The sequence below is a fragment of the Pogona vitticeps genome, chromosome 1 (genome assembly GCF_051106095.1).
Source record: "Pogona vitticeps strain Pit_001003342236 chromosome 1, PviZW2.1, whole genome shotgun sequence".
NCBI lineage: Eukaryota > Metazoa > Chordata > Lepidosauria > Squamata > Agamidae > Pogona > Pogona vitticeps.
The window spans coordinates 357,929,790-357,952,712 of NC_135783.1; the positions used below are offsets into that span (position 1 = coordinate 357,929,790).

Genomic DNA, 22,923 nt, shown 5'->3' on the forward strand with positions numbered 1-22,923 from the left:
GGCCGTCTTCATGGGATATGGCTTGGCCCACTGCTAAGGCTTCAGATCCAGACTTCACGTGGCCACCGAGACCTGGATTTAGCTGCCAATCCAACCAGCTGGGTTTACTCTCAAGAAACACTCCAGGCCTTCATGCCAGGCAAATCTCATAAAGGATTTGCATAAAAAGGAGCCGGGGGGGGGGATGGCATGCAGAACAGCCCCAGCCATCAAGGACAGCCACCCTATCACCGTGCACCAAGAGGGCCCCCAGCAGAGCCCAAGAAAGTTGGCACAATGCATGGATGTTGGGTTTCCCTCTTGGCACCTGCAGCCATTCAGAGAGGAGGCAGGGCGAGAGACGACGCAGACAGACGACACGAAGCGCCTCAAGCAGATCTTCCCAGGAGGGACCCCTGGCTTCTCCGGCGGCTGCAGGGGGCTGGGGTTGGGGCAAGGAGGAACCGGAACAGGGAGGTCCCTGGGCCACAAGCCAGCACAGAGGCCGGCGAATCACTGCCTGGGCGCTCCCCTGGGAAGCCTAAATGGGACTTGCTCTGAGCCGGAGCCAGACCGGCTCCATGGCCTGGGCGTACGCCACTTCCTGGCCACAACGGAGATGTGTCCCCAGTGTCCGTGCCTTGAGAGCCTGAAGGCAAAGGACGGCAAGCCTAAACCAAGGGCTGAAAGCGCCCTGGCCCTCACATCAGCTTGCGGGCTTCCCAGAGCAGGAACCTGGTCCGCCTCAGCTGCACAGTCCGAACACGGGGGGGGGGGGCAACCTCAGGGCTCTTGTGCCGCTGCATTCCCTCCTGGAAAACAAGGTCAGGCGGCCCTTTCCAGGTAGGTGAGCTGCATTCACGCAACCTTTCCAGAAAGGGCTGGATGAACCCCAGGGCCTCCTCCCGCCCCGCCCCGCCCCCAGGTCCCCAGACGTTTTGGGTGGCCATGTGGCCAGTGAAGTCAGGATGGGCCAGCTGTGAAAGGACCTGGGCCCCCACCTGCCCTTCATGACCTGGCAGAGCGGCCCCCACCTTCCAGCCCAGCCCTCAATCACAAGCAGCCCAACCTCTGAAAGGGGCTCCCAGCAGCACGTGGAGTCTCGTGGCCGGAGCCACTGGCGGTTCCGGGCCTCTGTGCGGGTGGGGCGTCTGGGGACTTGGCCCTCCTCACACGTTATACGGTCAAAAGATAAAGGGTCTTGGATTGATTGAGGTGTTTCCCATGACCTTGGAATGAAAGAGGCCTTTGCTCAACCCCCCCACCCCCTCCCCAAAGCCCCGGATGTCTTCTCCCAGCACGTGGCTCGGTCTGAATTATTGCAGGTCGTAGCTGACAAAGGGGTCCGAATGACCCAAGGAAACAAGGTCCCAACACTCATATTAAAACATTTATTTTGAGGGGGTGGTGAAACGGAATGGGGGCATTGTACAGTTGGTGAACTCCTCGGCCACCAGCACCACCAGCAACGGCAAAGATGGAGGGCGGGGGGTGGGGGGAGCCCCGGCTGCCATGCCCAACGAAAGAACGGACGGAAAGGTACTGCAAGCCAGAAAGAGAGACTACTTGCAATGCCTGGGGGAGGATCTGGGGGGGGGGGAACGGACAAAGGAGCGGATGGGGCGGGGGGAGGAGGGGGGGATGCCACAACGGGAAAACTAGGGGGAAAGGAGTCGGGGGGGGGGGGACAGCTATTCTTTCAGCCTCTCTGGTCTCTGTGGTTTCTGGATGCAGGTCTGAGGCACCAGGTGTGACGTTCCTGCTGGTGGAACAGATCGTGGCCCTACCGGTCTTCTTCTTCGGTGAGCTGAAATCGGATGGATTTTTGTCGTGGGCAAACGCGAGGAGCCGCCCTTTCCGGTGGTGGGCGCGCGCTGCTCAGGCTGCTGCCGGCTTCTGCGTGGTGAAAACACAAACGGAGAGAGAGAACGGTCAGGAGAGCGGGGGCCCAGCGCCCCCCCCCCCACTGCTCAGCACCCACCGCAGCCTCCAGAAGAGGAGCAGGGAAGACCTGAAGAGGACTGCTCCCCAAGGCCACCCTGCCTTAACGACAAGGGGATTCAGAAGGAGAAAGGCAGGCCAGGAGCCAGCGGCCTTCCAGCGACACCCCCCCCCCCAAAGCCCTCAACCCCTGGAAAAGACACCAATCCCGGCAGATACAAGGCCTCTCTCTCTGCACACCTGTGGCTTTCTCGGGCAGAGGCAGGAGGCGGAAAGGGTCCTTTGCAAAGGAAAGGCTCTCAGGAGCAGCAGGACAGCTTGGGGTGTGTGTGTGTCTGATCCTGTAGCTCTAGACTGTAGCTTTGTCTGGGGCAAAGATGGAGAGGGGGCCGCTGGCCTCAAGCCCCCCCCCCGGGCCCTTCCAGCACATCTGAAGAGAGCTGGGTGGCAAAGACATCCAGGAGAGTCAGGGTTGAGGGGGGAGGAGGAGGAGGAGGGAGAGGAAGGAGGGTGCCCGCGTTCCATTGGGAATGACATTCCATCAGCAATCAAGGGCATCCACGGTGTTCGACTGCAAGCCCACCCACAGTTTGCCAGATTCATAACCTGGTGGCCTTTTATTTCCCACCTTCTGCCAGGCCAGTCCAGAAACCCCAAGACTGCTCGTGTGTTTTAAGGGTGGGCGGCAATCAAAAGGGACTTCAAGGCTGGTGTTTGCTTCCCAGATTTGTCTCTTCCACTCCCAGCATCACCAGCTGAGGAGAAGGACACGGTGGTGGTGGTGGTGGTGGTGGTGGTGGTGGTGGTGGTGGCTCCTCCTGCCTTCCTCCAGCAAGAACTCAGTGGCTAAGCCTGCTGGTCAACTTCCTGCTGAGAAACAAACCCTGAAGGAGTGTCAAATCCGTGGCAAATAGGCAAACAAAAAACCAAAACAACCCTAAATCCAGAAGCACCCCGGCATGTTGCCTCCATGTCAATCATGAACAGGGATGGGCTGTTCTCCTTTTATTTTTTAAAGAAGGTGTGGCTCCGCTCTCAATTGTCCTGATGAGTAACTTGTGTTGCAGACAAGAAGTCACGGTTAGGACAGAATATGGAGGGACAGAAGGGTTTCCTCTAGGCCAAGGTGTCTGACAAGGGTGTATTTTGTCCCCTTCTCTGTTCAATCTGGACACAGAACACATCATATGGAAAGCTAAACTAGATTCAGATGAAGGAGGAGTGAAAACTGGTGGTGGTGGGAAATCAATAATCTAAGACAGTGGTCCCCCAACCTTGGGCCTCCAGATGTTCTTGGTCTTTAACTCCCAGAAGTCCTGGCCAGCAGAGGTATTGGTGAAGGCTTCTGGGAGTTGTAGTCCAAGAACATCTGGAGACCCAAGGTGACCCACTGATCTAAGACATACAGATTATACCAACTTACAGGTAGAAAGCAGCAAGGACTTGAAAGAACTTTTAGGGGGGAAAAGTGAAAGAAGGCAGTGCCAAGGGCAGACCACAGTTGATCATAAAGGAGATCAAAATTATGATTACAGAAGAACTAGACAACTTTAAAACTGACAGTGAAGAAATTGAAATGGTTAGAGATTTCGTACATCTTGGTCCAATCATCCGTCCAAATGAAGACTGGAGCCAATTAGACGGAGACTAGGAAAGGTGGCAATAAAGGAGCCAGAGAAAAGAAAAAAATCAAAGTGTGCTGCTTAGATACTGCCCCACAGCACTTAAAGCACTCTCTGGGTGGTTTACAATTGAATCATGCAGGCTACACATGGCACATACCCACCCCAGCTAGCTAGGTACTCAATTTACTGATCTCAGAAGGATAGAAGGCTGAGTGAACCTTGAGCCCGCTACCTGGGATTGCACCCAGGTTGTGAGCACAGTTTGGGCTGCAGGGCAGCCGTTCAACCACTGAGCCACAAGGCTCATCAAGCATATGGATGTGTCACTGGAGACCAAGACCAGAATCAACCACTCTTGTATTCCTGATTATGATGTATGGCTGTGACAGCTGAACCGTTAAGAAAGGTGACAGGGAAAAAATGGATTCAATTGGAATATGGTGCTGGAGGACAGCTTAGCAGATACTTTAGCCAGCCAGGAAGATGAAGAAGTGGGTCCTAGAGCAAATGAAGCTGAAACTATCCCCGGAGGCAAAAATATTGAAACCGAAGCTGTCCTACTTTGGGCACCTCGTGACAAGGCAGGATTCTCTGGAAAGAAAACCAGGCCGGGAAAGGTAAAAGACAGCAGGAAAGAGGAACACCAATACGAGACAGATTGACTAGCTAACGGAAGCCATAGCCTTCAGTTTGCAAAAGCCGAGCAGGGCTATCAGGGGCAAGATCTTTGGGACATAATTAATTCATAGGGTTACCGTAAACTGAAACAGCTTTGAAGACACTGAACATCAATAGCTGGATTCATCTTTGCCCTATGCAGCAAAGTCAGTCTAAATTGTATTTGGCACCAACTCTGTGATTTAGTTATGTGGCTGTACGATTCCACGCTGTGCCTCCTGTGAATAGAGCCAGGCTGCGTGGCCTTGGGCAAGCTGCACACAGTCCCAGGGTACACCCACACACTCAAAAGAAGGGGAGGGGAATCTCCTCCTCAGTCCTCTCTACCTAGAAAATCCTGAAAAAGTCACCTCATCTCAGAATTGACTTGACAGCACGCAATTACAGTGGTGTCCCGCATAGCGATCACTCCGTTTAGTGATGAAATTGCTTTGCAATGCATTTTTTGCGATCACAAAAGCAATTGCTTTGCGATGGTCCCTATGAGGTATTTTCGCTTTGCGATGATCGCAGGGAAGCGATCATCGCAAAGCCCCCATTTTCGCACAGCTGATCGGAGGTTTCAAAATGGCCACCGGGTAAACAAAATGGCCGCCCCCTTTTTTTGGGGACGGATTCCTCGCTTTAGAGGCACCAGAAATGGCGGCGCTATGGAGGATCTTTGCTCAACTGTGAGTTTTAAGCCCACAGGAACGCATTAATACGTTTCTATGGGCTTTTTAATTTCGCTCAGTGATGTTTTCGTTTAGCAGCAATTTTTTCGGAACCAATTAACATCGCTAAGCGAGGCACCACTGTATTCATTATTACTCATGGACTGCAGCCCAGCTGCTCAGATGCATCTGATGAAGCGAGCTGCCATCCATGAAAGCTTTGGCTAAATGAAGACCATTTATTACTTAAGATGCCACAAGACTCAGGTTTGGTTTGCAGCCAAAAAAAAAAAAACCCATCAAAACCTAGACTATTCACACAAAGGCTTTATAAATCAAATATATATATATATTAAAATATATTAATATATATATTAAAAAAGGTATTGGTATTGGATTTAATATTTCTATTTTTGTTCTCTATTTTATGAGTTGTAACCCACTCCCAGAGTAGTGCTGGGGACACTCATGGGCGTGGGAGACAAGTGGAATAAATAAATAAATCGACAACAGAAAGCAGCCGCCGCCACCTTAAATCAAAGCCTCTTTTTAAAAAACAAAACAGCTTGGTTTCCCTTCCAGGAACTGGGCAGGTTGGCCCTGGGGAAGAGGGTCCCTGTGGTGTTAAGCATGACCTTTGGCAGACCTTTGGCAGGCAGTGCTGGAGAGGCAGAGACCCAGTGGAGGCCTTTTCTGGCCCTGGCCTCCACCTCTGGAGAGCCCTTGCCCAGCTGAGAACCGCCTGTTGGACTGAGAACCTTTCATGCACCTTTCTCAAGATCCCGAGTCCCCTGTTTTTCCGCACTATCAGCAAGGATCGTTTTATGCTCTTTTACAGTGATTTTTAGGTGTGCATCTTATGCTGTTTCAGGATGCTTTATTCCCCCCCCCCCCCCGGTCTTTGCTGTTTTGCCATGTTTGGCAATGACTGAACTGGGTGCCCCGCTGGATTTACTCCTGCTCCCACTCTTGAGATGATGGCACCGTGCATGTCAGGATGAAAGTGTGGCCATGCTGAGCCATCCTCTAGCCGTGAGACACCAACAGGGCCGTGCGGGGACCTTCCTTCTCTCCTTCTCCCTCCTCCCCACAGAGGCAAGGAAGATACCAGATACAAATCCTTCTTGCTTCAAACTAACTGCAGTGTATTGTTTCCCCAGAGGAGAACAAACCGTGGCGAATTTGGTTGAAGCAAGCCGCCATCAAACAGCCCCTTCTGATCCTGACGTGTTTTCACCAGCCACAGTTTTCATGAGCCAGACCTCCCAGTTTGAAGCAAGCAAGAGGCTCCAGTTTGTTTAGCAAGGCGAGGGGAGGGGAGTGGGCCCCTGCTTGCTTCCTTGTGGTCATGCTGGAGAAAGAGGGAGCAGAAAAACACCCTGGGCTCCAATGGAAGTGAAGGTGTCTTTTCCCTCTTTCAAAACTCCTTTTCTTTTCTTTTTCTTTTTAAAGGGAGGGACAGAATGAAGTGTCCTCCTCCCTCCGGAACATTACGGCTGTGCCAGGAGGGAAACTGTCCTTCTGAAGCCAGCTGCTTCTTTTAGAGAACTCAGTTCTCTCCTAAGAGGCTGCAGTTCAACTTCAGTTTAAATTTGATTTTAAAAGGCAAATAGCAAAAGAGAAAATGCATATTTTAACCATCTGATTCTAACGAAACCTTCCTCTTCACTCAGGCTTCCCTTAGTGACTGACCATTTAACAGATAATAAATGCGATGGTTTATATTTTGTTCTTTCTAAATCTGTTTTTAGTCATGCTTTTACACAACATTTTAATATGTTATTAATTCTTCTTTATACTTGAATAATTTGCTGGTTTTAGATTTTAATATTGGGTTTTTGCTGCAGAGTTCCATGCCAGGATCCGCCTGTGTTTTTGGCTCTTCAACAGAGGCTGCAAGTTTGAGATTTTCAGTCCCAGACTTTTTCTGGGACTTTTGAACTTTGCAGGAAACTTGGAGCACAGGCTGGAAATCACATATTAGATTTGATGTGTTAATGTTCAAGTCATTAATTTTTTTGCTGGACTAATAGGAGGGAGAGCCTCTAAAAATCTAATTATTTTGTTTTAAACAACATGTTAATGTGGGATTCACTCATTAAAAGCATTGGGCTATGTCCATTCACAGTTGTTTCCTTCCTGAAGGGAAAAAGCACTGGTACCTCCTTTTATATTAAGTAGCTCCCAAGTTGGTATAAAAGGAATTGAATTGATGCTTCTAAATTGCAGTGTTGGAGGAGACGCTTGAGAGTCCCCTGGACAGCAAAGAGAACAAACCTATCCGTTCTGAAGGAAATCAAGCCTAAGCGCTCACTGGAAGGACAGATCCTGAAGCTGAGGCTCCAATCCTTTGGCCATCTCATGAGAAGAGAGGACTCCTTGGAAAAGACTTTGATGTTGGGAAAGTGTGAAGGCAAGAGGAGAAGGGGACTGCAGAGGACGAGATGGCTGGACAGTGTCTGCGAAGCCACCAACATGAATTTGACCCAACTCCGGGAGGCAGTGGAAGACAGGAGGGCCTGGCGTGCTCTGGTCCATGGGGTCACGAAGAGTCGGCCACGGCTTAACGACTAAACAACAAAGCTCCCACGTTGGTCCTGGAAATGGACCCTATCATCCCACACAGACACCTCGATTTAGCATCGCCGAGGGTTCTCTCTGTGGCCTTTCTTGGGGCTGCTGACAGTTCCAGTCCAAGAATCATTGCTCCACACAGAGCCAGCAACAGTCCGAGTGCTTCCAGCCGAGTCCAAGGTGGTCAGAAGCTTTCACGGAGCGGGTGGGTCTTCTTCAGAGCCTTGCCTCCACCTCACCTTCCCTTTCCCTATTGCTTTTGCACCCATAATCATCCCACCAGGACAGGTACACAGTTCCACAAGAGAGAGGCGATTTGGGGCGGGGAGGGACTCGTTCTCCTGGATGAACCTTGAAAAGAAAATGGATGTATTTGGAGCAAAAGCTGCAGCTGGCACAGAAGAAGATGCTGAGGTGATGTTTATGGTCCCTCCCCAAAAGGTCTCTGCAGGCAATTCCAAAAAAGTGGAGGTTCTCTGATTAGGGCAGTGGTATTTTTCGGCACCTCCAACCTCTGACTTTGGGGCACCTTGGCATTTAGCCGGCCTGACTCTGCGGAGTCTCTGTGTCCATTCCATCTCACGCACTCTTGGTTTCATGCATGGAGGGAAACTGAGCGAATGCCAGTGTAACAAGCAATTAGCTCCGTGCCTATTTGAAAGAAAGCCTCGCCCACTGAGTTAAATCAGTGAGGCAGGCAGGCAGGTCTGTGGCTGCGGAGCGAGAGGTTGGGAGTTCTATCCCTCACTGGGCTTCCCAGGAGAAGAGCCGGCCTGTGTAGCCTGGGGCAAGCTGCCTGGTAGCCACTTTTGACCTATTTTGTACCTAGAATCACCCAGGGGCTGCAGAGGGTGCTTGTGTTTTCAAAACATGCTGCCTAGAACGAGCTGCCCAAAGGAAGGAACGACTGCAAAACAAGCAAGCAAGGAAACAAACTACAGTAATAGAAAAAGGAGAGTCTGTGGCTGGGATGCTGCCCTGCTTGGCAGATGTTCGGCTGCTGATCAGAAGCCTTGCTTGGTGCCGTTGTTGTAGCAGAGTGCCAACAAAGCCAAAGTTTGGAGCGAGACGGTCCTTGATGGATCATCATTCCACACCACACGTGTCAGAGAGTTAGCTGGGATTCTTGAGTTAGCTGGAAAAGGGTTGCCCTGAAAGCCAAGCCACCGAAGAGGAAACTCACCCTGGACCCTTTCCAGAGAAACTGCTGAGGGAAAGCTTGCAGGCAGAAGGGCCATCCGTCCGTCCATCCGTCCGGCTGCCGGGGGCCATGCTGGGCGAGTGATGCCCTCGGGCAAAGCAGCAGAGCTTGAGACTGGCCTGCTCGGGTGGGGGGACGGACGGACCCCACCTTTGTCGGACTTGTCACAACGCGAGGCAAAATTCTTGGCAATCTGTTGAAAATGGAAGTGGCCCCATGGTAGAGGGTCAAACCATTCAGAGAACCAAGATTGGCTTGAAAGACATCATGGGACACTTTCCCAGCCAGGAAGTAGAGTGGACTTGGCAGCCAGATGGGCAGGATAGGCAATCAATCAATCAGTCAGTCAATCAATTTAAAATTAAATAAATACTATTAATAACCTTAAGAACTGCACTGCTGGAAGGGGTCCTATGGATCATCAAGTCCAGCCCCTGTAAAGGAGTCACAGTCGGGGAATCGAACTCCCAACCTCTGGTTCCATAGCCAGAGACCTAAAACACTATTTTACATTGTCCAGCCATCTCGTCCTCTGTCGTCCCCTTCTCCTCTTGCCTTCACACGTTCCCATCATCAGGGTCTTTTCCAGGGAGTCTTCTCTTCTCATGAGATGGCCAAAGGATTGGAGCCTCAGCTTCAGGATCTGTCCTTCCAGGGAGCACTCCGGTGGCCATGATCTTAGTTTTTTTGACGTTGAGCTTCAGACCATTTGTTGCGCTCTCCTCTTTCACCCTCATTGCAAGGTTCTTTAATTCCTCCTCACTTTCTGCCATCAGAGTGGTATCATCTGCATATCAGAGGTTGTTGATATTTCTTCCGGCCATCTTAATTCCGGCTTGGGATTCCTCCAGTCCAGCCTTCCGCATGATGTATTCTGCATATAAGTTAAATAAGTAGGAGGACAGTATACAGCCTTGTCGTACTCCTTTCCCGATTTTGAACCAATCAGTTGTTCCATATCCAGTTCTAACTGTTGCTTCCTGTCCCACGTATAGGTTTCTCAGGAGGTGGATAAGGTGGTCAGGCACTCCCATTTCTTTAAGGACTTGCCATAGTTTGCTGTGGTCCACACAGTCAAAGGCTTTTGCATAGTCAATGAAGCAGAAGTAGATGTTTTTCTGGAACTCTCTGGTGTTCTCCATAATCCAGCGCATGTTAGCAATTTGGTCTCTAGTTCCTCTGCCCCTTCGGAATCCAGCTTGTACTTCTGGGAGTTCTCAGTCCACATACTGCTGAAGCCTACCTTGGAGGATTTTGAGCATAACCTTGCAAGCGTGGGAAATGAGTGCAATTGTACGGTAGTTGGAGCATTCTTTGGCACTGCCTTTCTTTGGGATTGGGATGTAGACTGATCTTTTACAAGTGAATTCTAACCTGTACCAAATAGAGAGTGACTAGTACCTCATGGGATTTGAAAACTATACTTCAGTCTAAGAAAGTGTTTGCCTTTTTTGCAGCTGCATCGCACTGTTGGCTCATATTCAGCTTTTGATCTACAATAGTTCCAAGAGCCTTCTCACTCTTAATATTACTGAGCCAAGTATCTTGTAACTGCATGTTTGGTTTCTTTTTCCTAGATGCAGTAGTTTGTTCTTGACAAACTCATGTTGACTTCTATTTATTACTGCCTTGTTTTCAAGGTGCTGGAGTGACTGCTTTATAATCTGCTCTACAATTTTCCCTGGGATGGATGTCAGGCTGACCGGCCTGTTGTTCTCCATTTCCTCCTTTCTGAAGATAGGAAGAATGTTGGCTGACCTCTAATCATCCGGCACTTCAGCCATCCTCCAAGATTTAAAGAAAATAATGGACAATGGTTCTGAGAGGTCTTCTGTCTGTTCCATAAAGGGCTGAAGCCTCTAAAAAACAGAAGAGCTGTGGGACTGAGCCCCAGGAAGCAGTTCTTGGACCGAAGAGATTTCAAATGTGAAGCATGCACCCAGGAGAAGCAGAATCTGATCCTTATTCCCTTACCACTGTGTAAAGGCTCTGTGTGATGGACTGATAGTTCTGCTTGCTTTTAAGGCGAAGAGAGGGGGCAGCTGAGAATGCTCACCTGCAGTCTGTGCCCAAGATAATCTTCCTTGCACTTCCCCCTCCCCTCCACAGCTTCATACCTAGATGCACATGCATAGTTCCTTGCAGGCCTCCAACATCACAGCTCTCCCAGACCACAGTCCTTTTGGGTAGCCCTGCAAAGCTGGGCTTGCCTGGGAAGAGTGAGGAGCAGAAATCCTACTCCTTGGCCAGGGTGCTGAACACCTTCCATATGCATTGTCTCTGACGGATTTTTGGTATGACCTGGCAGGACAAAGTTTCAAATAGAGTAGTCCTAGAACGAGCTGGAATTTTTAGCATATATACATTACTGAAACAGCGACATCTACATTGGCTTGGGCATGTCGTGAGAATGGCTGATGGTCGGATTCCAAAGGATCTCCTGTATGGAGAATTAGAGCAGGGAAATCGCCCCAGAGGGAGACCACAGCTGCGATACAAGGGCATCTGCAAGTGGGATCTGAACGCCTTAGGAATGGACCTCAAGAGATGGGAAACCCTGACATCTGAGCGTTCAGCCTGGAGGCAGGCATTGCATCACGGCCTCTCCCAATTTGAAGAGACCCTTGTCCAGCAGGCCGAGGCAAAGAGGCAGTCCCGAAACCAGCAAAATCAGAGAGCTGGACAGATTGTATTTGTCTTCAGAGTGGAAGAGACTGTCAGTCTGGAACTGGCCTTCTCAGCCACACTAGACGCTGATCCAAGTCCTCCATAAAGAGCACGTTACCATAGTCTTTCAAGACTGAAGGATGCCTAATAATAGGCCAGGGTGCAGTTTCTCTGAGAGTCAACCCTGACCATGGACAGCCGGAGTGTGAACCCGTCCACCCTGAGAACAAACAAATGCACAGGACAACACCAGATGACTTCAGGCTCTACCAGGGGGAAGGAAGTGGCTGAACTTGTGTGTATTGTATGTGTGTGTCTGTGTGTCCCCTACACTGCACACATCATGACCGCCAGCCTTTATTCTATAGGGACGGTCCATCTGGCAGAAAACACGGTCCTTTAGAAATCCTGGAGCTGCTCTCCCTTCCACGAGGGGAGGACAGCCGTGAATATGTATAATTCATTGCCAAAGCTTTCCTATTCCTGTCAGTGCCACAAAGGTACACAGGTAGTCAGGTGCAGAAGGACGCCAGGTGTCTGAACTGGGGACTGGAAAGGGGCAACGTGCGCAGGTGCCCATCAGCAAAGCAAACCAGGCCAGACAAGAGGCAGAAGCCGGGATCAGAATGGCCGGCGGTCGATAACCAGGAGTTTGGATTTGATGGGCTTGCAGGCCCCTTCCAGGTCCATCACTCAAGCCTTGTATAATATGCAGCACCTGCAGCTTTCCATAAATATCTGTTTTTAAAATGCTGAATAGAGGAGTCACTATAGACCACCCCCCACCCACCCCCTGAAGCCTGTCTCATTCAGCCTCCCGTTCTGACATTCATGAGAAGGCTTGACCAGAAACCCAAATCTAAGAGAAAGCTGGGGAGCCGGGCGCCCTGGACAAGAGAGGGAGCCCTTCACCCCCTCTTCCCCCCCCAACCACCATGCAAACCCTTCTCTGCCAGGCAAGCCATTGGGTCCCATAGGGCAGAAGGAGCGGCCTTCCATTTTAGATTTAATCTATGCCCCCCTCTGGAGGGAAGGCGGGGGGGAGTGGGTGCCCCTCCCTCCTCTTCATGTTCCACAAGGAAGTGCCCGGAGGGTCTGGAGAGCCAGGCCAGAGAGGGACAGCCTCCGGGCATCATCGCCTCGCCACGCCTTGCAACAACACCTCCTCCTCCTCCTTCTTTGCCAGCTGCTGGACCTCCATCTCGGCAAGGTCTCCTGTGGCACCTGGTGCCGGGGAAGCGGGGAGTCCCTCAGGCCTGATTTTGTTCCCTACGGAAGACCTCCGAGGCCGGAACGAGGCAACAGGGTGCCTCTGGAACACAAGGCTCCCCACACACCCCCATGCCCCCCTCCCAAGGAGGTCTGGCAAAATGCACAGCTGGCTGGGAGGGTGGGCAGGAGGGAAAGGGGGGCAAGGCTGTGTGTCTCCCCCCCCCCCCCGGAGGAGAAGAAGGGCTGAGTCCCAGGACCCCGTGAAGACAAGGAGAGATTGGAGAGATCCCGGGATGGGCAGAGCCAAGCCCTTTTGGGTGGGAGGGCTTGGAGGTCTACCTCTGGGCCCCCCCCCCTGCTGAGGAAGGGCCGGCAGGAGCCGCGTCCACAGAAACAAGGCACCTCAGTTCCTTTGCCACCTCATTCTCCCGAACCGCAAGGGCAAGGCCAGGGCCCACCTCGGCGCCCTCCTTCCTGAGAAAAGGCCAGGTGGGAATGTTTGCTGGAGCACTGGTGCACCAAGGCAAGAGAGAAGGACCACCTCAGGTGAAGGGCCAAGAATGGGCCTCTTTCTGTCCTCAGTTGTTCTTCCCCCCCCCCAAAAAAAAATACGAAGTCTGCAAGCAAATGTCCATCACTGACTGAAGGTTAGGCACAAATAGAAGAAGAGAGCCAGCAGAGCGGTGGCTTTTCGGGAGCCTCCCCTCCTGGTGATCTCATGACCTCCCCAGCCAAGCCAAGCCACACTCGGCCTGCAGCCAACGACGGCCAACCTTCTCCCTGGACCATTTTCATGCCATGTGTGCACCACCCTGTTCCTCTACTCCCCCGACCCCCGCCCCACCAGCAACACCAGCATGGCCTGTCTGCCTTTGAAAAAGGTGCTGGAGCCGCCCTCGGCCTCTCGGGGTCACCCTCCTGGACAGAAAGGGGCGGCCGTCTGCCCCTGGGGAGAGCTCTCTGCTCCTTGGCCGCTGACCCTCTCAGCAACAACTGCCCGTGAGAGCAGACCTCGCTCCTTCGGCAGTGGTGCCAGGTCGTCCGCCGCCACCCTGATCTGAACTGAGAGGGCCAGCAGGGACGGCGGCTTCCACCTCTGGGGAGGGCAAGCCCAGGCCTTCCCTGCCGGGACCCTCCCCTAGCCTTTCCCTGCGGTAGGGCTGGCAGAGCCGCTGCCTGGAGACCACCTAAAGGCCAGGGAGATCTGATGCCGGGCGCCAGACAGAGCCTGGGGCCTCTTCCGCTCATGATCCGGGCCACGCGTGGCTGACCAGAGTTGGGAGCTTCGGCCTGAGATCCACCTCAGGAGGGCTCCTTTGCGACTGCAATTCAATCGGCGACCCACATTTGCTGGTTTATCGGAACAATTCTGAAACCAACACAAGCACAGACTGAAAAAAAAACCTGGCAAGTTTGCTGTTGTTTAGTAACCTGTATTTGTAGTTCTTCGAGTGGACCTTTGTGATTCACACTGTGGCTGATCCGTGCCTGCACGAAGCCTCTTCGGAATATTCTAGAGCATTAGAATAGACCCCTCCCTCTCGGTATAAGTACCTTGGTGCCTGGACTCTCCCTTCAGTTGTGTCAACCACCACAAGAAAAAAAAATTTGTATAGCGTGATAGAGGGCAGGTCGGGTGGGATGTGTGAATCACAGAGGTCCACTCGAAGAATTACAATTACATGTGAGTAACCTGCTGTTCTTCTTCATGGCCTCTGTAAATAACACTGTGGGTGACTGGCAAGCTATCTTACCCGGACACAGGGTGTCACGCCAAGGCGGAGGCCAAAACAGCACGTCCGAATGCCGCATCAGACTTCTGTCGAGCATCTCTAGTCTATAACATCGGACGAAGGCAGATTATTGTGCCCACGAAGCGCAGATGTCATGGAGAGGCACACCATGTAGGAATGCCGCAGAGGCTGCCAACGCCCTGGTGGAATGAGGGCGAATAGCTTGAGGGACTGGCTGCCAACCAAGCTGGCACGCAAGGCAAATTGTAGAGGCAACTCAGTGAGAAATTGTCTGGGAGGTGACTTGTAGGCCTTTGTTAGGAAGTTGATGAGTGACAACAAGGCGTGGGGAACATCGTAAGGGTTGCGTACGTGTCCAAAGTATGAAGCAGTCGTTCATGGGTTGTGGGTGGTGACAGAAAGAAAGATGGGACGACCAGTGGTTGAGAAAGATGAAACTGAGACACAACTTTAGGGAGGAAGGAGACATGGAGGAACAGCTTTACTTTATCAGGATAAAATAGTATATAAGGATAATCACGGTATACGGCCACAAGGTCGCTTGCTCAGCGAGCTGAAGTAATTGCAATGAGAAAGAATGTTTTGAAGGAAAGTAGAAGAAGATCTGCTGAGGCCAGCGGTTCGAACGGAGGTTTAGTGAGTTGTCGGAAGACTAAGGTCAAGGACCATTGTGGAGAGGGCAGGTGAACGTCTGGGTAAGCGTGTGACAATACCTTAAGAAAGTGCTTGAGCATGGGATGTCTGAAAAATTGAGCTGCTGGAGAGGTCGGTGGTTGGTACGAAACAATTCCAAGAGATAGACTCTAATAGACGAGAGAGAAAGACCAGAAGGTTTGAGATGGAGCAAATATCAGAGAACCGTGGAGAGAGATGGGTTGACGGCAGGAAGGAAAAGAGCTGTACTAAAAGATTGAATTTTTTCCCCATTTATACAGGTAAGCTTTTCTAGTTTTTGCCGATCCTGGCACAGGAGCAATAGCACTTGCATTTCCAATTCTTGCGGGAGGCAAAAAGGTCTACAGTCCATTTTCCCTATCTTCTGCACAGGTGGAGGAAAGTTGCTTGATCTAATCCCCACTCATGAGGTTGTGAGTTTGTGCGGCTGAGAGAGTTGGCTAGTCGTTGTCCTGGTCTGCGATGTGCAGACCTGTGAGGCATATGTGGTGCGAGAAGCACCATTCCCATAGGTCGATTGCCAAACAGAGGAGGCTTGGGGAGTGTGTGCCTCCTTGTTTGAGAATATAGTACTTGGCTGTGGTGGTGTCGGTGGCAATCTGAACCACCTTGCCAGCTAGAATGTTTCTGAATGCTTTGCATGCCTTTATTACCACTAACAGTTCTAACTAGTTGATGTGGAGTGAACGTTCTCTGCGGGACCAATTGGCGTGTATTTTGAGGGAGCCACAATGTGCTCCCCAGCCGGTAAGGCTGGCGTCGGTTGTGACCTGTATTTGAGGACGTGGTTGCTGGAAAGGGCGTCCCATAGAGAGATTTGAGATGAAGCGCCACCATTGGAGTTGTGAGGCGAATTCGGGAGTAACTCTTAAAAGCGTATTGGGAGGATCTGTCAGTGAGTCTAAAAGTGCGAAAAAACACGATTGTAGAGACCTTATCGTCAGGCGTACATGTTGTACACATTGGATGAGGATGGCAGGAACCAAAGCATGGGGGGGGTGAAACCTTGGAGGAGGGAGATGAAGTTTTGTTGTTTGTCAAGTGGGAGGAATGCGTGAGCTTGGGTGGAGTCTATGGAAGCCCTGATATAATGAATAATCCTTGTAGGGCTCATTTTGGACTTTTGCATGTTTTCCATGAGACCAAGATCACGAAAGAGGGATAAGGTGAAAAGGGTGTCTCGGCGAGCTTTGTGGCGGGAACAAGCTACAAGGAGCCAGTCGTCTATGTATGGGAAGACAAGGCTCTTTTGAAGACTGAGAAAGGCCACTGGGGCCATGCACACGATGAAGACTCTGAGGCTGCTGCAAGTACGAAAGGAAGTCTTTTGAATTGGTAGGCTTGGGGTCCAAGTTGGAATCGAAGAAACTGTCTGTGGGAGGGGTTGATGGAGATGATGGTCGCAATGACCAGATGGTAACATGGAAATACGGACTGGGGTAGTTGTGTCCTTAGAAATAGGATCATAAAGGTGATCCACTGGTTCGGTTGTGGGCCAATAGATTTGAAGATCCAATGACTTAGCCATGCGAATCATGAATTGAGCATAAGTTTGGAAATCCTCTGCTGAGGATGGAGGAGCTACATCTGCGAGTTCGGAATCTGGCGATGTGAGAAGCACAGGTCGAGAACCATGTTCTGAGACCTCAGGGCCAAGCCTGGAGTCGATAGAACATTGATCAACCTCGGTGACGAGAGGATGTTGATCACAGTAATGTTGATGGTGGTCTGCCACTGAAGAGTGTGGCATGTCCATGGACATTTGACGATGTCGAAATTTGTCAACCGGTATCAATGTTGAAGGTGCGTCCATGGATGGAGGTAAACCAGATGGGATCTCGTTGTCGAAGTCTGTCTCTCGATATTGACGGACCGTGTGTCTAGTTTGGTGCCGTTGTTTAGGGGTAGCAACTGAGAAAGATTGAAGTGGGGCGTCCATGAGCCAGGATGGATATCAAGGGTCATTGATATCGGAACCAGTATCTCTATGGTGTTGAAAAGGCAGCAGAGGCTGATTTGGTGGATGCACAGGTAGGTCTGTAGAATAAATCAAGGCTGGGGATGCTGAGCGAGAGGAGTGATTTCCATCATTTTGAGCTGGAAAATATGTAGTAACAGGGGCTGCGAATGCTTCGCAGGTGGAAGTGTGTTTCTCGAATGCCCTGATTTTCGCCGATGGTTGATGAACAGTCATATGATGACTACGTGCCTCTGAGTGATAAGGTTTCTTCGATATGGAAGGTTGTCGAGATGGAGGTTTTTGGCATGATGCTAATAACGGACTGGGGGAGGCAGCCAGTTGAGCATCCGCAGCTGGCAGGTTACAGAAGCACTGATTGGGGCAAATGTCTACCCAATGAGCGTGCTGTGCACAGGATTGATCAACACGTGCTTGTGGCATTGCCTCATATGCTGGATGGGCCTGATAGCATACCGGTGGCAGTGGAGGCCAGGAAATTGGCATAGAACAGGGCACTCTGTCTGGCTGAGGCTCAGGTTCCCCTCTCTCTCTCTCTGGGGAGGCATCAGTGGACGGATTAGGAGGACAGATAAAATGCTGGGGACTATTAGGCGAGGAAATAAGATGGTCTACTCGCTCGTCTCATGGCGGTGACTGAGAAGCCAGTTGATGAGATGGAAGTTCATCATCAGAGCGTGAACCTACAGAAATTAAATCGCTGGGTTCGGAAACCTGCTGTGGAGGGACTGCGGGAGTCTTTGATTTGGTTTGTTTAGATTGTTTTGGTGGCGGGGGACCAGGAACCGGATTGGGAGGAGGCTTTTGCTTTCCGAAAGGCTTCGATGTTGAAGTTTTCGATGTCAGCTGTTTAGATCTGTGCATCTTAGACGTTTTTGATGAAGTGGAAGGCACATCAGAGTGAGATGGAGTAGTGGAGGAACTATGTTTCAATGATTCTGCAATGGCTTTTTCCATGGCTTTGGCTTGTGATGTGGTTTTACACGTACAGTAGTTTGAGCCAAAGGTTTTGCTGGTTGCAAAGACTGTCCCGGGAGGCAGAGTTTGAGTTGAGATAGGCGAGAATGGAGGACTCCTCGTTTGAAATTTTTACAATGAGGGCACAAGGAGGTTTGATGCGCCTCGCCTAAACAAAAAAGGCACTTTGCGTGACCATCCGATAGCAGGATCTTGTTATCACAAATCATGCAGTGCTTGAATGGGCCCAAAGGGGCCATGAACAATAAAGAGAAGAAAAAGAAAAATCGGAGCGAGGGAGAGGGAAGGGGGTGTCACAGCCAGAGGCCAAGGCACAGCGAAGAAAACTAAAAACAGTTCGTATATGCATCTTTGATTAATAATCAAGAGGAAAAACATTTAAGTTCAGCAGTAAAAAGGACTTGTTTCACTTTCAGAATCACAGAAGATAGATGTGCGAGGCTCTTCAACGCGGCAGTTGAAAGAAACTGAAGGGAGAGTCCTGGCGCCAAGGTACTTGTACCGAGAGGGAGAGGTCTATTCTAATGTGTTTTTTGCTACCGTAGAAGCTCTGGAATATTCCAAAGACGCTCCGCACAGCCACAGATCACCCACAGTGTGATTCACAGAGGCCACAAAGAAGAACCACCAAATGGTGCCTATGGACAATGTTTTTTTGGCACAGACAGGAGCCTCCGTTTCACTCAGAGGCATCATAGTCCAGGAGCCCCACGATCGCATAACTGAGAACCCCGATTTCCAGGGCGACCTCCAGAGGCACCCGGAGATACCTGCCCAGGCCTTCATCTCGGGCCTTTTTGCCACTTTTCCACCTTTCCCTTCCATTCCTTTTCAAGGATGGCCTTGGGCCAGAGGTCTCGCCACTTTTCAGGGCAAGGGAAGGGCACCCCGTCACCCTCAATGCCAGGCTTCTGCTGACTCAGCCCAAGACCTCAGCCTCACGCACCCAGCTACACATCACACCAGGGAAAGCCAGCCACCACCGCGCTCCTCGGAAACTGGCAGCCCGAGGAGCTCGCGGGCTCTCCCGCCTGCCCACCAGGCCTCACGTGCCCCACCCTCCTGCCTGGAGGACTGCCCTCCCTGGCAGATGCCTCCAAGGCCAGGCACTCAAAGAGAGAGAGAGACGGACGGAGAGAGGCAGGGTCCAGACGGGAGACGGGCCCGCCTCCTCGGGCGACAAACAGAAAACAGCTGGAGCATCCATGAACCCCACCTGGCCGTTGCCCTGAGCACCTGCCCCCCTCCAGGTCTCCCCCCTCCCCCTCCACACAGGTGGGGCAGTCATGAAGCCAGCCAGAACACCTGAACCACCGAGGGGAAACACCACCACCACCTCCGCCGCTGCCGCCATACTGAGTATAGAGATGGAATATTTTATTTTACACAACGTAACAACACAGAGTTGTTGGTTTTGTACAGTATTTGCCTGAAACGAAGGCAGCACCATGGTCACGGGGAGGGGAGGGGGTGAGGAAAGGAAAAGAACACTCAGATCACTTTTAAAAATTCTCTCTCTATCTCTCTCTCTTTCAATCTCTCTCTCTCTCTCGCGCGCTCTCGCTCTCACTTTTGCATCCAAATCCATTAAGTGGTCTGTTGTGGTCAGTGTGAAGGCAGCAGCCAGATTGTTTACAAAGGGCCTTTTCCGCCCCTTCCTCCTTTGTCCTCCATCGGCTGGCCGGCTACCGTGGGCCAAGAAGGCCAATCCGCACGGGTGTCGTTTCATGCTTTTTCCCCCCTTAATCCCCACTCTTTTTTTGAATGAGCTCATTAAAAGGATTTGCCTTCCGATGTTATACTTAAAATCAAATAAGACCCAAGAAGACCGTGTAGAAGTTGTGTGCTTAACTCTGCGTGGACACACGAGAGAGGGTGAGAAACGCCAACGGCTTAAGAGGGAGAGGAGTTCTCGGACAGTGTTTGACGGGAGAGGGTTTCTCCGTGCTTCTTTCTTTTTTCTTTCTCTTTTCTTTTTCTTAATTTAAAAAAAGAGAAAAAACAAACACACACACACACCACCATCATCACCGTAGCTCTCACACAGTGCTCTCCAATATCCACTCAGAACTCGAGAAAGTCGCTCGGCCGCTCCCCGCCTCGCCGGCAGCGCCGCCACCGTCTCTCCGCATCAGCATCCCATTCATAGACAAACTCCTCTTAGACCAAAATCCAGCCGGAGACGAGGAGGAGTTAATGTAACAATGGTATTCCATGAATTCTCCGTTCAGGGAGTACCTGCGCTTTGCCCGGGACGGGTCGGCCGGCAAAGTGAGGAACTTACTTGGCTTGGCTTGTGCTCTTTTGTACAGAGGGGGGCCCGTGGCCCCACAGTCCGGGACCCCGCCAGCCGACGGCGACTGCAGGGCGGTGGAGTTGTTGCGGTTCGTGTTCTGGTGGGACTCCAGGCTGGCGGCGGCCCCTTCCCCAGCCGGCGTCGGCTCGCTGCTGGACTTTGGCGTGGGCTTGCGCTTCAGCTTTTGGGAAGCCGAAGGGGCGGAAGTCCACGCGGCGGAGGTAGCGGCGGAGGGAAAGGAGGAGTCCTGGCGGGAAGAGCCGGCCTCTGAGGACGAGGGGGCTGCCCCCTCGCCGCCGACCTTGCAGCACTGGAGGCTCTCCTCGCGCCCCATGGCCTGCTTGGACCCAGATTGGGCCACGGCTCCGCTGCACCCCTGGGCCCCATTGGTCTGGGAGTAAACGTTGCTGACCTTGGCGGCCTTCTGGTGCCCACCGCCGTTGTTACACACCTTGTAGCGGATCATGAGGATGATGATGAAGACCAGGACGGAGGCCACGATGATGCCACCAATGATGATGATCATGGTCCCCCCCAGGAACTGGGACTGCATGAAATGGCAGCGGACATAATCCTGCTCGGTGGTGAACTGGATGCAGCCCACCACGCGGGTGGCCGTCAGGGAGGTGATGCCGTCGTCGTAGATCGCCAAGACGCACAGGTCGTACATCGTGCCGGCGGCCAGGTTGTTCACCAGGAAGGTCTTGCTCGTGGGGGGGATCATCCTGGAGAGGGAGAGGAGACCTCACTGTAACCCAGGGACAAAAAACACCGGTGCTGTGGTGCAAGGCCAGCCCTCTGAGCAGCCACATGCCTGGACTCCTGTCCCACCTTCTCCCTCTGAGAGCGAGAAAGCCGGATATGGCCCCCCTGCCTCCTTCTCCAGGCGGTTGGGACAGAAGCCAGCAGGAAAAGAAGACAGCCCCTGCTGTATGACACAGCGACCCGAGGGCCCCACCGGCTCCCAAGGGTTCGACAAGCAAAAACGGGGAGCAGGCTTTCCCTCCAGCCACTCTAACTCTTCTGCCCCCCTGCATTGCTCCCCCCCCCACAATACAATCAGGCCAGGCATCTTTCCTGCTCTCTGAGGCCAGTTCCGGGGGGGGGGGGGGGCTAAAGAGATCCTGGGAGCCCCCCCTTTGTGCCTTCTGTTTTGCACCATGACTTCATAGCCCCATTGACTGGTTGCTACGGAAAAGGGTCTGCATGAGACCTCTTTTCTTTCTTTGGCTTGTGGGATGAGTAGGAAAAAGTGGGACAGGAACCTTTCTAAGCCGAAGGGCAGCAGGCAGGCGTGCCCAAGACAGGACTCTTCCCTTCCATGCCCTGTGCTGGAGCAGGCCCCACGCGTGGGTCATCTTCAGAGCTCCCCAACCACCGGGCTTTCACGAGCGAGCTGGAGGGGCAGCCCCATTTCCTGGCCTGAAAACCTTCCTTTGGGCTCCTTCCCAGCCCCTCTCTGGGGGCTCCTCGGAGACGTCAGAGAGACCCTTTTAATCTCAAGCTGTTCTCCCCCCCCCTCCGCGAGGGGGCACAGCACATGGAACAGGAGCCGTGAAGGCCACCCTCGTCTCCAGCCGGGCTATCCTTGCATGAGATTGATCGCTCGTACACAGACCATGGAAGGAAACCATTGAGAAGGGTTTTTCTCTCTTTTTTTTGTGAATGGAGGGTGAGTGGGTGGGGGAGCAGAGGGATTACTCACTAAGTGCTTTGATCTGTGGGAGGAGCTCCCCCCAGAAGGACAGGGCTCTTTATTTCAAAAAAGGAGGGAGTGTAGTGTAGGATAAATCCTTTTGGAAAGGTGTGACCATTCATTAGCAGGGCTTCGCAGCAAATCCATTTAGCAAATCCCACACCTTCACGTCACTCCCCCTCCCTCCCCCGCCCCGTTAATCTGGGACAAGTGGTTAATTGGGGAGCTCCCTTTTCCTGCCCTCCCTGCCAGGGGAAGGCTGTTCATGTCTCCTGAGGGGCAGCGAAGTTGTTGTAGTGACCGTCTTCCAGTTCTTCCGCTAAACAGATTACCTTGAAGGATTAAAGGTCAGCAAGGATTATCCAAAAATAAAAGACAAATCACGCTCCTGCCCCCCCCCCCGTTGCCTGCCCTCGCACGGGGGTTGAGTCTTGTCTGCAGGCTCAGATCCGCAGGTGGACTGAAGCCAGGCTGGGGCTGACCCCTCTTCCTCCTCTTCGGCTTTTATGACCCACCCGACCGGCCAGGGACTGAAACCCTTGAAGCTGTTCCCATAGGGTCAAACCCCCCCCAACCCAAGAAACCTTCACGCAGCCACACCACAAACAGAGGCAGAGGCCAAAGCGTTAAGGCAAATATATATATATATGTTTCTTTGACTTCAAAAATGACTCCAGAATGACTCGAAACAGACACAAAGGGGGTGTCGAGATGGGCAGGACCTGGAAAACCCGTCCTTTGTGACGACTCCTGACTTGTGGCTAACCACAGACCAGAAATGACCACAAACTCCCAGGAAAAAAATGAGCCAGTTTGCAGTGTGTTTTTCCAGGGCATGCCTGGGGGGGGGGTCCTTCCCTGCTCCTCTGGCTGCTGCAGGTGCACGCTCAGAGGCAGCCCCCCCCCGGCTCCTGGCAGGGAAGCAGGGAGGGCCAGCAGCCTCCGAGGACAGCACCCACAGCAGCCATGGGGGGCGACGGGGCGGCCGCAGAAAGAGGGAGGCAGCGGTGGCAGAA

General features: G+C 52.2%; 1 protein-coding gene across 5 annotated transcripts in view; it reads right to left on the reverse strand.

Annotated features, from left to right (window-relative positions):
• Positions 1–1,356: 1,356 nt before the first annotated feature.
• The window catches only part of LOC110091170 (leucine-rich repeat and fibronectin type-III domain-containing protein 5), a 73,655-nt gene continuing 52,088 nt past the window's right edge, over positions 1,357–22,923 (reverse strand). Inside the window, exons 3-4 of one of the 5 annotated variants that reach the window (XM_072986979.2) lie at positions 20,200–20,936; positions 1,357–1,875 (exon numbers count right to left, since the gene is read on the reverse strand). In XM_072986979.2, coding sequence (XP_072843080.2) covers positions 1,763–1,875; positions 20,200–20,936 — 850 coding nt within the window. In that variant the 3' untranslated portion in view covers positions 1,357–1,762. Of the gene's footprint in view, positions 1,876–19,485; positions 20,937–22,923 lie in introns of all 5 variants that reach the window. The other 4 variants (XM_072986977.2, XR_012082748.2, XM_072986980.2 and 1 more) reach the window with 4 other exon arrangements.